Below are 16,280 nucleotides of genomic sequence, written 5' to 3'. Positions count from 1 at the left end.
GGTCACTGAAATAAGGATGGGTGAGGGTTTTAATGGGATTTGAACACGGGGATGAGAATTCTAAACTTTAAATTTGAGGTGCTGGGGGACTGAGAGCCAATGCAGGTTATAACAAGGACAGGGGTGATGGGCGAGTGGGACCTGATGCAAGAGAGGATATGGGCAGCAAAAGTTTTGGATCAGCTGAAGTTTATGGAGTGTGGAGGCTGAGAGGACGGCCAAGAGAGCGTTGGAATAGCCAAGTCTGGAGGTGACAACGACATTGATGAGGGTTTCAGCAGATAAGCTAAAGGAAGGGCAGAGGCAGGTGATGTTACAGAAGTGGAAGGAGGTGATGGTAAGGATATAGGGTGGGCAGCTCAGCTTGGGGTCGAATAGGACGCTGAGGCTGCAAACAGTTTGCTTCAGCCCGAGACAGCAGCCAGGAAGGGGGATACCATCAGTGGAAAGGGTACTGAATTTGTTCCAGGGGCCCAAGACAATGGCCTCCGGCTTCACAATGTTTTGCTGGAGGAAACTGCAGCTCATCCAAGACTGCATGTTGGACAAGCAGTCTGAACAACAGAGGGAGCAGTAAACTAAAGACAAGTCAGCGTGGGACAAATATAGGATATTTCCTCAACAATACATCCAAATTAATAATGAAAATATGTTCTTATTTTAGTTCATGAGCACTTTCAAAGGCAGTATCACTCACTAGATGGAATGCACAAAGCATCCTTACATACAGAATTTTTTAAAAAAGGCTAAAAAAAGTAAAACTCTCGACCGCAATCCTGCAGGTGCGCGATGTTTGTAATTCACGCACAGATAAGTAATTGAGATTAATAGACAAGATCTTTTGCAACACAAGTGTATGTGTGTATTGTTAAAAACATAGAAGAGAATCAAAAACACCATATTGCATCGGTATGCATTGTACATAGAGGTACATTGCAATATACTTCATCTGACAAGTTGTTTTGTTGAGATGTTGACCTAGTTACCTTGGTTGCTATCTTCAACGCAAATGTATAACTCAATAAGAAACTCAAATCACAAAAGAATCCTTTGAAGATTACTAGGGTAAAGAAATTGAAGAACAATTTCAATTTTTATTCATCCTCGATTTCATCTCCTGCATAGGCATCAACTCCTCGCTGCGGTGTAGTTCCACCAGCCCAGTCACCCTCCAACACATCGCCGGAGTGGCCATTATTCACGCGAGCTTCCACGCTGTGTTAGCGTGTTATTTGCCCATGGTGAACATCACAGAAGAGTGTTACCTTGTCTTTACCTCGACACACACGTATGCAGCAGATTGCTGGATACCGATTAGGAGCAGAAGCCATTTCTACTGCCTGGACTAAGATCAGTGAACTCAACAGAGATTGATCATCCTGGTAGGCATGGCTCAGTCCCACAGTGGAAATGTGCACCTTACCAACTGAGGAAGCCATCGTAATTGTATCCTAGTCTTTTCTCTGACGTACACTTGTACTTCTGCACATGGCAGCAGTTATTTCAGATTTATTTTATTTTGCAAATTCCCAATGGAACTATCACTCCATTTCATTCCAACTGCTGTAAAGTGCAAATATAATCCACAGAAAAATTGAGAATTAGAGCGCTGTAGTTTTAGAATTAGATGCCCACGAAACAGGCCATCTGGTTGTAAAAGCAAGTCTCGACTTTTGATGTCCCATTGAATGTTGTACTGTAGATGGCATATACTGCCAAGATTCACAATAAGCATAATTAGAATGTTGCTTCTGAGCAAAGGCATAAATGTATATGAATTCAAAGAAAACTTGGTCATAAGTTTAACTATGCTGTTAAAAACCATTCAGGTTACACGTACCATGTACAAGTTTCTGATGATGATTTGCAAGATTCACCTGCAATGCGCAACAAACAATTTCAAAGAACTCCATTTCGCAACAGCTACATTGAAATTTCACCCAAAAATACTTCAGTAACCAATATGGCTATTATACCTGATTAATAATGGCCTTTTGACCTTCACATATGGTCACCAAATGTATCTGCCTTGGTGACCAATTGGTCACAGTTACCCAAGTTATTTTCCATAAAATACAAGAACTAGTAATCAGCCACCATGGCAATTGATCATAACGTTCTGACAGAAATCTAGACAGCTGACCTTGTGCTTTCTTGCTTTAAACAAAGATTCCAATTGACACATTTCCTCATTCAGCTAGTAAGGTGAGCAATTTGGGAGATGGAAGTGCTTTGTCCACTAACTCAGTAAGACAGCAAGTTAAACTCAAATGACTGAACAGACTAGGATTCTAAACAGACAATGCTAGAAATACTCAGCAGGTCAGGCGGCATCTTATAGATGTAACAGGTTTTAAGCAAGTGCAGAGGTAGGGAAGGGAGGGAGGGGGGTGGAAAGAACAAAAGGGAAGGTATGTGATGTGGAAGGCACTTGAAACAGCGATTTCCCTGTACTTCTTTCAATTTAGTATATTGTATTCGTTGCTCACGATGCGGCCTCCTCTACACTGGGGAGACCAAACGCAGATTGGGTGATCTCTTTGCTGAACACCTCCGTTCAGTCCGCAAGCGTGACCTTGAGCTTCCCGTCGCTTGCTATTTTAATTCTCCGTCCCACTCTGTCCTCGGCCTCCTACACTGTTCCAATGAAGCTCAACAGAAGCTCAAGGAACAGCCCCTCAGCTTCCGGACTCAACATTAAGTTCAACAATTTCAGATCATAACCTCTGCCCCCATTTTTCTGGACAACAGGTGCTGGTACTGATTCTGCTGTTCATTTAATCACTCCTGCCTTCCACCCTATCACAGATCTTCCCTTTCGTTCTTTCCTCCCCGACACCTTTTCACTTGCTTAAAGGCGGTTACATCTGTAACATTTTCGAATTCTGATGAAAGATCACAGACCCGAAACGTTAACTTGGTTTCTCTCTCTACAGATGCTGCCTGGCCTGCTGCGTATTTCCAGCATTTCCTGTTTATTTTTAAGATTTACAGCATCTGCAGTATTCTGCAGGATTCTAACCTGGCCTCCATTACTAAAGAGAGTTAGTGGTGAACAGTTGTTTTTCAGACTGCAGGGAAGTATAGTAACAGTGGTGTTTGCCAGGGGCTGGTACTAGGACCACTGCTCTTTCTGATATATTAATGACCTGGACTTGGCTGTACAGGGCATGATTTCAAAGTTTGCAGATGATACAAAACTAGGAAATGTAGTAAACAATGAGGAGGATAGTAACAGACTTCAGGAGGACATAGATAGACTGGTAAAATGGGCAGACACATGGCAGATTAAATTTAATGCAGAGAAGTGTGAAGTGGTACATTTCGTAGGAAGAATGGTGAGAGGCAATATGAACACGATGGGCCGAATGGGCTCCTTTTGTGTTGTATGATTCTGTGGTTCTTGGTAGAAACTATCTTACAAGTGTAATATTCCAGGACCCAATGAGTAAAATATTCATCTCTCCAGGACCTTACAAGGGTCCATCATGTATTGCAATGCTCCCATATCAGTTCATCAGTGGAGGCCCCCAGAGACCCTGTCCAATAACTATTTCATCCATTGGATCTTGAATAGTATACTTTAAGAAAGCTTCTACCCCCATCTAGGCTTCGAGCACTCGACTCAGAGTTCAGATAACAAAGCTTAAAATCACAGTTTGAATTTAGTTTACTCTTTCTGGATGGAACACACAGTGGTACCAGACCTCTGTGAGCTATGGATCTAATTCTTCTAGTTGAAGAAAGCGGAAACTGTGGCTTTGAATTTACTTTAACAGGTCCCACTACCTTGATTCCCTGAAACACCTTGCCTCCCTGCAATCAGTACTGCCCTTCCCTCAGGCTCTGAATTTCTCCACAGTCATTTGCATTTATCTTGCTCACTCTTGGTGGGTTAGTGGACAAAACACTCAGAACAACTGTAGCATTTAACATTCCAGTTAGAAACCCTGCAATGATGTACGCAGTCAGGAAATTAATTCAACAGACATTGGGAGACAAAAAAAAAAATCGCCAAATCACTGGTAAAAACACATCAATAATCCTGGAGAGTTTCTCTTACCTTGGAGGGCTCCGTTCTTCTTGAAGAAAGCACTTCCCGGCCAAAGGGGTGGACTTGATGTGCTAAAAAGTAAACAAACATTGTTTTAAGGATCACTTTTCTTAACCCATTTCAGACAAGGCAGTTCAAAAAAAAAGCAAGCTCTCACTTACACAATGTCTTTTTTAAAGATATGAACTGTTGAACTGCTCACAAGCTTTTTGGAATTTCATTCCACCCAAATAGAATTTTTAATTTCTACAACAAATAAAAATAAATTCTTCTGTTCACTGATCGAACTCTTCACAATAAGGGTTAAACCAACGTCCGGAAGACCAAACTAACACCAGAGGGGAATCCATAAGGTAACGGAAAGCCTTGCCAAATGTCAAAGACTCTTCCACAACACCAAACTGCAACCATAACAACAGAAAAATACAAACAGCACACACGGGAGGGTAGAAGGAAGAGAAACAGGACCACTACAATAATGAAAAGAGGCAACCCCAAAGTTCTGAAAACGAAGAAACCGGACTCAAAACTTACACCAGAATTAACTGACCTGGCGCTAGTTACGAGCAACAGGAGAAGCATTCCCCTCCAGGCCTTATTCATGCTACTCTTTTAAAAAAAAATGCAACCAGCTCATAGCTCAGTTGCTGAAACAATCGCAAAAAAGATTAAAGCAACTTAAGCTCCTTTCTTAATCGTACATTCAAGTCCACAATCCAAAAACTATTCATCACAGGGAAGTGCAGAACAATGTAATGTAAGCTGTCAAGGAGGCAATTGGGAAGTCAAAGCGGAGAGGAGGCTATTGTCTTCCGCTGCTTATCTTGAGATCTAAAACTTTCGTCTCCTCAGTGAGACCTATTCAGCCTATTGTAAAAAGGAATTGATAACCAGCTGGTAGCATGGCATATGATTGCCTACAATCTATTATTGAGCCTTGCAAGAGCTCAATGTACATCAAATAGGTTGTCTTGTTCCAGCTGATGTTGAGCTGTACACAAATGTAATCATCTGAAGTGTCACAACCATGAATAGTAGTTTTCCTGTTCCAGGTTCTCTAGCATCCAGTGAAAATTCACTGGGGCGGGGGGGGGGGGGGGGGGGGGGGTGGTTAATGATACTTATCATAACATTCCTTAAAGGCAAAGATAATTCTAAGTAAAAATTAACAGGAAAGATACCTCAGCTTTTGGTTTATAAGCTCAAAAAATATCGCTCCATGTTAAATCAGTTGCCTAACAGAGTTGAACATTATGGATACTGCGATGACTTGGGTAAATGCATACAACCGTTTGAACTTGAACTATTGCCCTATCACTATCATTTGAGGTCAAATCAGCAGAGATGCAGAGCATCAAACTAAACAGCACCGCTGTAACTGGAGGTGGACGAGACCCACCTGAAGTGTACGTTTTCACCAGCATCTCCAGAAGCCACCCTGCCGCCAGTGGAAATATAAAATAAAGCTGCCAGCACACAGGACAACAACTTTCAGGCCACGAGTGGCCTGAAGCAGCTCTGCTACCCATACAGATCAGGCTTTGTACTTGCTGGCCACGATAGCTTCCCTGGATAGAGGGAAAGGTATGAAGGCCAGATACAGTCAGATGTACATAACCATATCATTATTCTGGGTACTGTGGAATCCACCCACAATATGAACAAGTCTGTTCCCTGTTTTTCAAATGAAGAACCAAGGCAAAAGGCCAAGGTCCATAGTACAGGACAACAAGATTGAAGAAGGTGCGAGAGGAGAAGCAGCACATAAAGCAATGCAGGTGGAAACCCTGGAAAAACACTCTGGGGTTTCCATCGCTCTCCCACCAAAGGTAAAGTAGGAGAACCCACGTGATAATTGCAGGCGGTAGTGTTTAGGTTCCAAGGACTGAAGGCCATAGGAAGAAAAGGTAGAGTTCCACAGTTCTGAGATCATAGAAAAAGAATTGAGTGAGAGGCTGTGGGATGAGTCTGCATTTCAATACAGGGAGGAGGAAATGAGTGCAGATCAGCATATTTGAAGTTTAGAAGAAAAAAGAAAGGGCAATGTTGCAGAACCATTTTGTGATGCTTCAGAAATTGAGCCGGAAAAAAATATGCAGTTAAAAGAGCACAGAAACAGTAACTTCTCGAATGAAAGATTATCTACGGGCGATTCAAACCATTAAAACAAAGGGAGAGCACGGACATCATAAGCGCTCGTGTGAAATCTTTACAAGGTGCAGGGTTAATCTCAACCCCAACTGCAATTGGTACTGAGAGCAGGGGGCTCATTTAGATCAGAGGTGCTAATTGATATATTACACACACTGGGTATGAAGTAGTAGAATTCTTTTTGAATCCCAAAGTAATGCCTGTTACATTAGTTTCCTGAGCTGATCCGAGTTTCAAGCAGCTGCTGGAGATGGCGACGACCTTCAAACACGTTAGACGATGAAGCTGCAGTTTAGTTCTGAAAACCTATGGAAGCTGGAAGCTTTGGCTTGGACTTGTACTGAGTGCTCAGGGACAGGAAAATGACAAGCCCTGTGCCATTAGCTATAACAGAGTTCTCACACAGAAAGTAAGTTGAATCCATAGAGTGCTCGTTGCTGTGCATGAGTGTTACTCAAACAGAAAGCCCTTCAGGAAACATACAGCTGACAGAAACGAGTCTATCAGACAAAAAGAAAACTCTTTTGAAAGCAGAGAACACACCAAGTAAAAGTACACAACAGAAAGCAGCAAGAACCTCTTTATAAAAAGTAGCATAAAGACTGACTGGAACAGTTGCAGCTGCTTTATGCAGAATTCCTCCAGGACTTCAATATCTTCTGCGATGTCCACTGTGACCAGTGTACTAGTCTAAATTGATCATAAATATTCTGTGAACCTAGGAGTATGATCAAAAAATCCGACTTTAATTCAGCAAAAGGTTTATTTTGCCTTTAGCCACCAAACAGTAAACCATAGTTTGGCTATATTTCTTTTTACAGCGTGAGGTAGCACAAGAGTTTAATCATCCCTTAACTGTACGGAGCTTGCCTACTGACCGGGCTAATCAGTGGAGCAAAAAACAGACTTTTCTTTTGTTGAGAGAGCAGTGGATAGGGCTCATTTGCAGGGCTATGGGGAAAGAGCAGGGGCGTGGGATTAATTGGATCGCTCTTTCAAAGAGCTGGCATATTAATGATCTAGACGAGGAAACTAGATGTAATATCTCCAAGTTTGCAGACGACACAAAGCTGGGTGGGCGTGTGTGCTGTGAGGAGGATGCAGAGAAACTCCAGGATGATTTGGACAGGTTGGGTGATTGGGCAGAAACATGGCAGATGCAATATAACGTGGATAAATGCGAGGTTATCCACTTTGGTGGCAAAAACAGGAAGGCAGATTATTATCTGAATGGCAATAGATTGGGAGAAGGGGAAGTGCAACGAGACCTGGGTGTCCTTGTGCACCAGTCGCTGAAGGTAAGCATGCAGGTGCAGCAGGCGGTTAAGAAGGCAAATGGTATGTTGGCCTTCGTAGCGAGAGGGTTTGAGTACAGGAGCAAGGATGTCTTGCTGCAGTTGTACAGGGTCTTGGTGAGACCACATCTGGAGTATTGTGTGCAGTTTTGGTCGCCTTATCTGAGGAAGGATGTTCTTGCCATGGAAGGAGTGCAGCGAAGATTCACCAGGCTGATACCTGGGATGGCAGGAATGACGTATGAGAGATTGGGTCGATTGGGCTTATACGCGCTGGAGTTTAGAAGAATGAGAGGGGATCTCATTGAAACTTATAAAATTCTGACAGGACTGGACAGACTAGATGCAGGATGTTCCCGATGGTCGGGGAGTCCAGAACCAGGGGTCACAGTCTAAGGATAAGGGGTAAGCCATTTAGGACAGAAATGAGGAGGAATTTCTTCACCCAGAGAGTGGTGAACCTGTGGAATTCTCTACCATAGAAGGCAGTAGAGGCCAATTCATTAAATATATTCAAGAAGGAGTTGGATATATTTCTTAAGGCTAAAGGGATCAAGGGATATGGGGAGAAGGCAGGGACAGGGTACTGAATTTGGATGATCAGCCATGATCGCATTGAATGGCGGAGCAGGCTCAAGGGGCCGAATGGCCTACTCCTGCTCCTATCGTCTATGTTTCTATGGGCTGAACGGCCTCCTTCTGTGCTGTAAGATTTTAAGTTAAGTAGGGGAGAAAGTTTTTAGAACCTGTGAGGCAACTCAGACTTGGCAAAAACCTTTTCTCTGGGCACAGGTTGGCTTCTCAGCTTGTAAACCTGCCCACAATCTGATTGCTCCGCTCTCTAATTTGTCAGCTCACCATCCTGAAGGTGCCAACTCATGTTGGAGTACAGTTCCACAAGTATTTCCTTGCCGCAGGTGTTTGTTTGTCATCTGAGTTTAGACAATGAGTGTCAGCAGGTTATTTGACCATTTCAAGGTGGGGTGGGGTGGGAGGGAGGCAGCAAGGCCGAACCTCATCCTACTCTTACCAGCCATCAAAAACAAGGCCACGTTGCACCAGGAACCACGGGATAGCGATCAGGAGCAGGAACCCTGGTTGATTTCCTTCCCTCGTCCAATCTTGCCGAGGCCAACTGTAACACAGGTGTATCAGTTCCCCAGCACGGACCAGGATCAAACGTGGGAGCTTCCTGATCTATGAGGTTCAGTTGCACACTACACAGAGTGGAATGAATCACCATCGGGGGAAACTCTTAAGTTTTTACCAGCATAAAGGTTAAAACTCAAAATTCTGAGCCCCTTTTTATAGCAATTCCACAATATAAAAAAGGTCTGTTCGCAACACTTGAGATTAGTTTTGCCCTTCATGGAGGTTCGTAACAAGAACAGCAATCCATATTGCCTTATTAAACCGTGTCAAACCATTTATTGATGGCCGTTAGTGTGGCCCTCTCAACTCTTCCTGGCAGCACTAATTCACGAGGGTGACATCAGAAGTTCAGAGGTACTGCAACTAAAGCCGTTCATTTAATTGAATAATTGAAGCTTTTCAAATGTAATTGCAAAAGCAAAAATTAAATATTTTAAAAACCTCACATTATGGATTATGATCATTACTAGGCACTTAAATAAAGAGCCCTGCAACCTCGACTTCTGACCTGTGATGCTTGTACATGAATTCGCTGGAGAGAATGCAGCAGCTGACAAAGATGTGGCGCTGCGAGGTTGAGACGTTAAACCGAGGCCCCGTCTGCCCTCTCAGGTGGACGCAAAAGATCCTGCGGCACTATTCTGAAGAGGAGCAAGGGGGGGGACTCTCCGGTCTCCAGCCCAATACCTGTCCCTCAACCAACATCACTAAAACAGGTTGTCTGGTTACAATCACATTGCTGTTTGTGGGATCTTGCTCTGCACAAATTGACTGTCGTGTTTTCCACACTCCAACAGTGACTACACTTCAAAAAAAGTACTTCATTGGCTGTAAAGCGCTTTGGGACGTCCCGAGGTCGTGAAAGGCGCTATAGAAATGCAAAGTCCTTCTGTTTGAATGGATGGTATAAATCAAGGTACACATCACTAGTGGCAACAAAACCCTTCCCAAAAAGGTAGGTTTCCAGAGTGGTAAAATGACTGATTACATGTTCTCTCACACTGTTATCTCACTTCTAGTATTTAGTCTGACTTTTTCCCCTCAAATTTTCTCTGTTGCTCTCCTGAAGGCACCTTGCCAGGTTACAGTTGCCAAATGCAGTATGAGCCCAGATAATGAGCGTCAGCGGGCAATTCAACTGTACACGGCATCAAAACTGAGCCCAGCTCTATTCTCACCCAATATCCACACGTGCTCGCGTCACAGCAGTGAGGAGAAGCGGGAACCTTGCCTGACTGCCTCTGAATCATACCCTGGCTGAAATGGTTTCGATTGCTGTGCTTGTGATTGCCAAGGCTTTAGCGCGACACTAGGATGAGACGTTAAACAGCTCTCAGGTGGATGTAAAAATTCCCATGGCACTATTTCGAAGAAGAGCAGGGGAATTCACCCCGGTGTCCTGGTCAATATTTATCCCTCAATCAACATCACTAAAACAGATGATCTGGTCATTATTACATTGCTGTTTGTGGGTGCTTGCTGTGCGCAAATTGGCTGCCGTGTTTCCTACAGTACAACAGTGACTACACTACAAAAAAAAGTACTTCATTGGGACGTCGTGAGGTTGTGAAAGGTGCTTATATAAATGCAAGTCTTTTATGTTAGGCTGCGCCTTCGGGAGAACTTCACTCCATCTTACAAATGTTCAGAGGAAAATAAAATTCTCTACTTGAAAGGTAAATTAATTTCTTACATCTGCACATAATAGATGTGAATGTATGCATTTTGTCTGTAAAAGATATGTCTACTAATCACAGCAGTATTATTTCTTCCTTACAATAAATTTTTAATGCATTAAAATGAAAATGTAAATGAAGCCTGTGATTTGATTATTAGAAGGAAAAATGCCAAATTTGTGTCTTATCTCAAACATTTTACACAATATTACTGTTGCTTTAAGTCATAATTAAAATGCGAGTGGATATTCCTAAGAGTTTACAGTGCTGCATGATTCACCACATTACACCACTTAATTTCAAAGAAAGGTTGCACAATACCTTAGGCAGAGACTGTATTACTAATTTAATGTGTCGATACTAATGCAAAATACTGCACTGAAAATAATAAACAGCGACTAATTAACTGATTTTCTTTTCTTCCTTCTTTAACTACAAGTTCACAGAATAACTGGCTGAGTGACAGATGTGGCGTTGCAGCGCTGAATTCAAGAAAATTTAGATGGAGACGATACTGAAACATGAAATACCGGACTTTCCACATTTTCATCAAGTGTAGAACCGATTTATCGGCATGCCATATACATACACTTGGCTTACTAATGTTTTTCTGACCACCTATATACTGTATCAAAATTACTTGGACAGCCTCAATAGGCAGAAGAATTGATATCTCTAACATGGAGAGGTTTTTTTTTAATATTCGTTCATGGGATGTGGCCGTCGCCGGCAAGGCCAGCATTTATTGCCCATCCCGAATTGCCCTCGAGATGGTGGTGGTGAGCCGCCTTCTTGAGCCGCTGCAGTCCGTGTGGCAAAGGTACTGCCACAGTGCTGTTAGGGAGGGAGTTCCAGGATTTTGACCCAGTGACGATAAAGGAACAGCAATATATTTCCAAGTCAGGGTGGTGTGTGACTTAGAGGTGGTGGTGTTCCCGTGCACTTGCTGCCCTTGTCCTTCTAGGTGGTAGAGGTCGCAGGTTTGGGAGGTGCTGCTGAAGAAGCCTTGGCGAGTTGCTGCAGTGCATCTTGAAGATGGTACACACTGCAGCCAAGGTACACCGGCGGTGGAAGGAGTGAATGTGGTGGATTGGGCGGCAACCATGCGGGCTGCTTTGTCCTGGATGGTGTCGAGCTTCTTGAGTGTTGTTGGAGCTGCACTTATCCAGGCAAGTGGAGAGTATTCCATCACACTCCTTACTTGTGCCTTGTAGATGGTGGAAAGGCTTTGGGGAGTCAGGAGGCGAGACACTCGCTGCAGAATACCCAGCCTGTGACCTGATCGAGTTGCCACAGTATTTATGTGGCTGGTCCAGTTAAGTTTCTGGTCCATGGTGACCCCAGGATATTGATGGTGGGGGATTCGGCGATGGTAATGCCGTTGAATGTCAATGGGCAGTTGTTAGACTCTCGCTTTTTGGAGATAGTCATTGCCTGGCACTTGTGTGGTGCGAATGTTACCTGCCACTTATCAACCTAAGTCTGAATGTCGTCCAGGTCTTGCTGAATGCAGGCATGGACTGCTTCATTATCTGAGGAGTTGCGAATGGCACTGAACACTGCGCGGTCATCAGCGAACATCTCCATTTCTGACCTTATGATGGAAGGAAGATGGTTGGGCCTAGGACACTGCCCTGAGGAACTCCTGCAGCAATGTCCTGGGGCTGTGATAATTGACCTCCAACAACCACAACCATCTCCCTTTGTGCTAGGTATGACTCCAGCCAGTGGAGAGTTCTCCCCCCGATTCCCATTGACTTCAGTTTTACTAGGGCTCCTTGATGCCACACTCAGTCAAATGCTGCCTTGATGTCAAGGGCAGTCACTCACCTCATCTATGGAATTCAGCTCTTCTGTCCATGTTTGGACCAAGGCTGTAATGAGGTCTGGTGGTCTTGGTGGAACCCAAACAAAACATTGGTGAGCAGGTTATTGGTGAGTAAGTACTGCTTGATAGCACTGTTGACGACACCTTCCATCACTTTGCTGATGAGAGTAGACTGATGGGGCGGTAATTGGATGGATTGGATTTGGCCTGCTTTCTGTGGAGAGGACATACCCAGGCAGTTTTCCACATTGCCAGATAGATGCCAGTGTTGTAGCTGCACTGGAACAGCTTGGCTAGAGGCGCGGCTAGTTCTGGAACACAAGTCTTCAGCATGACAGCCGGGATGCTGTCGTTCATGTAGCCAGCGCGCTCAGCCGTTTCTTAATATCACGTGGAGTGAATCGCATTGGCTGAAGACTGGCTTCTGTGATGGTGGGGACCTCAGTAGTAGGCTGATATGAATCATCCACTCGGCACTTCTGGCTGCAAATGCTTCAGTCTCATCCTTTGCACTCACGTGCTGGGCTCCACCATCATGGAGGATGGGGATATTCATGGAGCCTCTTCTTCCCGTTAGTTGTTTAATGGTCCACCACCATTCACAACTGGATGTGGCAGGACTGCAGAGCTTTGATCTGATCTGTTGATTGTGGGATCACTTAGCTCTGTCTATAGCATGCTGCTTCCACTGTTTAGCATGCATGTAGTCCTGTGTTGCAGCTTCCCCAGGTTAGTACCTCATTTTTGGGTATGCCTGGTGCTGCTCCTGGCATGCTCTTCTGCACGCCTTATTGAATCAGGGCTGGTCCCCATTGGCTTGATGGTAATGGTAGAGTGAGGGATATGCCGGGCCATGAGGTTACAGATTGTGGTGGAATACAATTCTGCTGCTGATGGCCAGTTTTGAGCAGCTAGATCTGTTCATGGGATTGGGGGCAAGGTACTGACTTGGATAGAGAACTGGTTGGCAGACAGGAAGCAAAGAGTTGGAATAAACGGTTCTTTTTCCGAGTGGCAGGCAGTGACTAGTGGGGTACCGCAGGGTTCAGTCCTAGGGCCCCAGCTATTCACAATATATATTAATGATCTAGACGAGGGAACTAGATGTAATATCTCCAAGTTTGCAGACGACACAAAGCTGGGTGGGCGTGTGTGCTGTGAGGAGGATGCCGAGAAACTCCAGTACGATTTGGACACGTTGGGCGATTGGGCAAATGCATGGCAGATGCAGTATAATGTGGATAAATGTGAGGTTATCCACTTTGGTGGCAAAAACAGGAAGGCAGATTATTATCTGAACGGCAATAGATTGGGAGAAGGGGGAAGTGCGACGAGACCTGGGTGTCCTTGTGCACCAGTCGCTGAAGGTAAGCATGCAGGTGGTTAAGAAGGCAAATGGTATGTTGGCCTTCGTAGCGAGAGGGTTTGAGTACAGGAACAAGGATGTCTTGCTGCAGTTGTACAGGGCCTTGGTGAGACCACATCTTGAGTATTGTGTGCAGTTTTGGTTGCTTTATCTGAGGAAGGGTGTTCTTGGCATGGAGGGAGTGCAGCGAAGATTCACCAGACTGATACCTGGGATGGCAGGAATGACGTATGAGGAGAGACTGGGTCGATTGGGCTTATACTCGCTGGAGTTTAGAAGAGAGGGGATCTCATTGAAACTTATAAAATTCTAACAGGACTAGACAGACTAGATGCAGGAAGGATGTTCCCAATGGTCGGGGAGTCCAGAACCAGGGGTCACTGTCTAAGGATAAGGGGTAAGCCATTTAAGACAGAGATGAGGAGGAATTTCTTCACCCAGAGAGTGGTGAACCTGTGGAATTCTATACCACAGAAGGCAGTTGAGGCCAATTCATTAAATATATTCAAGAAGGACTTAGATATATTTCTTAAGGCTAAAGGGATATGGGGAGAAGGCAGGGTACTGAGTTTGGATGATCAGCTATGATCTCATTGAATGGCGGAGCAGGCTCGAGGGGCCGAATGGCCTACTCCTGCTCCTATCTTCTATGTTTTTATATCTATCCCAATTAGCATGTTGGTAGTGCCACACAACATGATGGAGGGTGTCCTCAGTGTGAAGATGAGACTTCATTTCCACAATGACTGTGCGGTGGTCACTGCTACTAATCCTGTCATGGACAGATGCATCTGCGACAGGGAGACTGGTGAGGACAAGGTCAAGTAGGTTTCTCGTGTTGGTTCTTGCACCACCTGCCGCAGGCCCAGTTTGGCAGCTATGTCCTTCAGGACTCAGCCAGCTCGCTCAGTAGTGGTGCTCCCAAGCCACTCTTGGTGATGGATATTGAAGTCCCCCACCCAGAGTACATTCTGTGCCCTTGCTGCTCTCTGTGCTTCTTCCAAGTGGTGTTCAACATGGAGGAGCACTGATTCAACAGCTGAGGGAGGGCAATAGGTGGTAATCACCATGCTTGACCTGAAGCCATGAGACTTCATGGGGTCCGAAGTCAATGTTGAGGACTCCCAGGGCCACTCCCTCCTGACTGTATACCACTGTGCCGCCACCCCTGGTGGGTCTGTGCTGCCGGTGGGACAGGACATACCCAGGGATGGTGATGGAGGAGTTCGGGACATTGGCTGAAAGGTATGATTCTGTGAGCATGACTATATCAGACTCTTGCTTGACTAGTCTGTGGGACAGCTCTCCCAATTTTGACCAAGTCCCCAAATGTTCGTGAGGAGGACTTTGCAGGGTCGACTGGGCTGGGTGCGCCTTTGTCGTGTCCGTAGCCGGTGCCGAGGTCGATGCCAGGTGGTCCATCCAGTTTTATTCTTATTATTGTTTTTCGTAGCGGTTTGTTAAAACTGAGTGGCTTGCTAGGCCATTTCAGAGGGCATTGCTGTGGGTCTGGAGTCATATATAGGCCAGACCAGGTAAGGACGGCAGATTTCCTTCCCTAAAGGGCATTAGTGAACCAGATGGATTTTTACGACAATCCGATAGTTTCATGGTCACCATTACTGATGCTAGCTTTTTATTCCAGATTTATTGAATTAACTGAATTTAAATTCCCCAGCTGCCCTGGTGGGATTGGAACTCACGTCTTCGGAAGAGTCTTCGGAAGAGTGTCAGCCGTGGCTCAGCGGGTAGCTCTCTCGCCTCTGAGTCAGAAGGTTGTGGGTTCAAGTCCCAATCCAGGGACGAGCACATAAATCTAGGCTGACACTTCAGTGCAGTGCTGAGGGAGCGTTGCACTGTCGGAGGTGCCGTCTTTCAGATGAGACGTTAAACCGAGGCCCCGTCTGCTCTCTCAGGTGGACATAAAAGATCCCACGGCTACCATTTCGAAGAACATGGGAGTTATCCCCAGTGTCCAGGGCCAATATTTATCCCTCAATCAACATAACAAAAAACAGATTTACCTGGTCATTATCACATTGCTGTTTGTGGGAGCTTGCTGCACACAAATTGGCTGCTGTGTTCCCTACATTACAACAGTGACTACATTTCAAAAAGTACTTATCGTAATTGGCTGTAAAGCGCTTTGGGACGTCCGGTGGCCGTGAAAGGTGCTCTATAAACACAGGTCTGCGGATTGCCGGTCCGGGTCTGCGGATTGCCGGTCCGGGTCTGCGGATTGCCGGTCCGGGTCTGCGGATTGCCGGTCCGGGTCTGCGGATTGCCGGTCCGGGTCTGCGGATTGCCGGTCCGGGTCTGCGGATTGCCGGTCCGGGTCTGCGGATTGCCGGTCCGGGTCTGCGGATTGCCGGTCCGGGTCTGCGGATTGCCGGTCCGGGTCTGCGGATTGCCGGTCCGGGTCTGCGGATTGCTGGTCCGGGTCTGCGGATTGCCGGTCCGGGTCTGCGGATTACCGGTCCGGGTCTGCGGGTTACCGGTCCAATAACATAACCACTCTGCTGCCGTTCCCAACACTTCAAAAGTATCCATTTCAAATAAAAGCCACTACTTTAATTGATACTGGTACGCGCAAGAGGAAACACGGCTGTGAAAATGACTTGAGGGATTTATTTTTAAACAATGCCACTTGTTTGTTTCCTTTCACTGTTAGGAGGACATATGAATATCCGGGGGAAAAAATCAAGCCAGGGAAAACAGCAGAGATTTCTCTCCTGCAATGAGTTTTGCTGGAGTGATG

General features: G+C 45.3%; 1 protein-coding gene across 4 annotated transcripts in view; it reads right to left on the bottom strand.

Annotated features, from left to right (window-relative positions):
- Nucleotides 1-16,280, bottom strand: part of foxn3 (forkhead box N3) — a 375,567-nt gene that overhangs the window by 115,425 nt on the left and 243,862 nt on the right. For all 4 annotated transcript variants that reach the window (XM_086002636.1, XM_086002639.1, XM_086002637.1 and 1 more), the window contains exon 4: nucleotides 4,064-4,125. In XM_086002636.1, the coding sequence (XP_085858762.1) occupies nucleotides 4,064-4,125 (62 nt within the window). The remainder of the gene's footprint in view (nucleotides 1-4,063; nucleotides 4,126-16,280) is intronic.

Source organism: Somniosus microcephalus, chromosome 12 (genome assembly GCF_052327205.1).
Source record: "Somniosus microcephalus isolate GS21.2 chromosome 12, FLI_Smic_1.0, whole genome shotgun sequence".
NCBI classification, from domain to species: domain Eukaryota; kingdom Metazoa; phylum Chordata; class Chondrichthyes; order Squaliformes; family Somniosidae; genus Somniosus; species Somniosus microcephalus.
The sequence above is the reverse complement of the archived record's forward strand: the minus strand, read 5'-3'. Positions and strand labels throughout refer to the sequence as shown.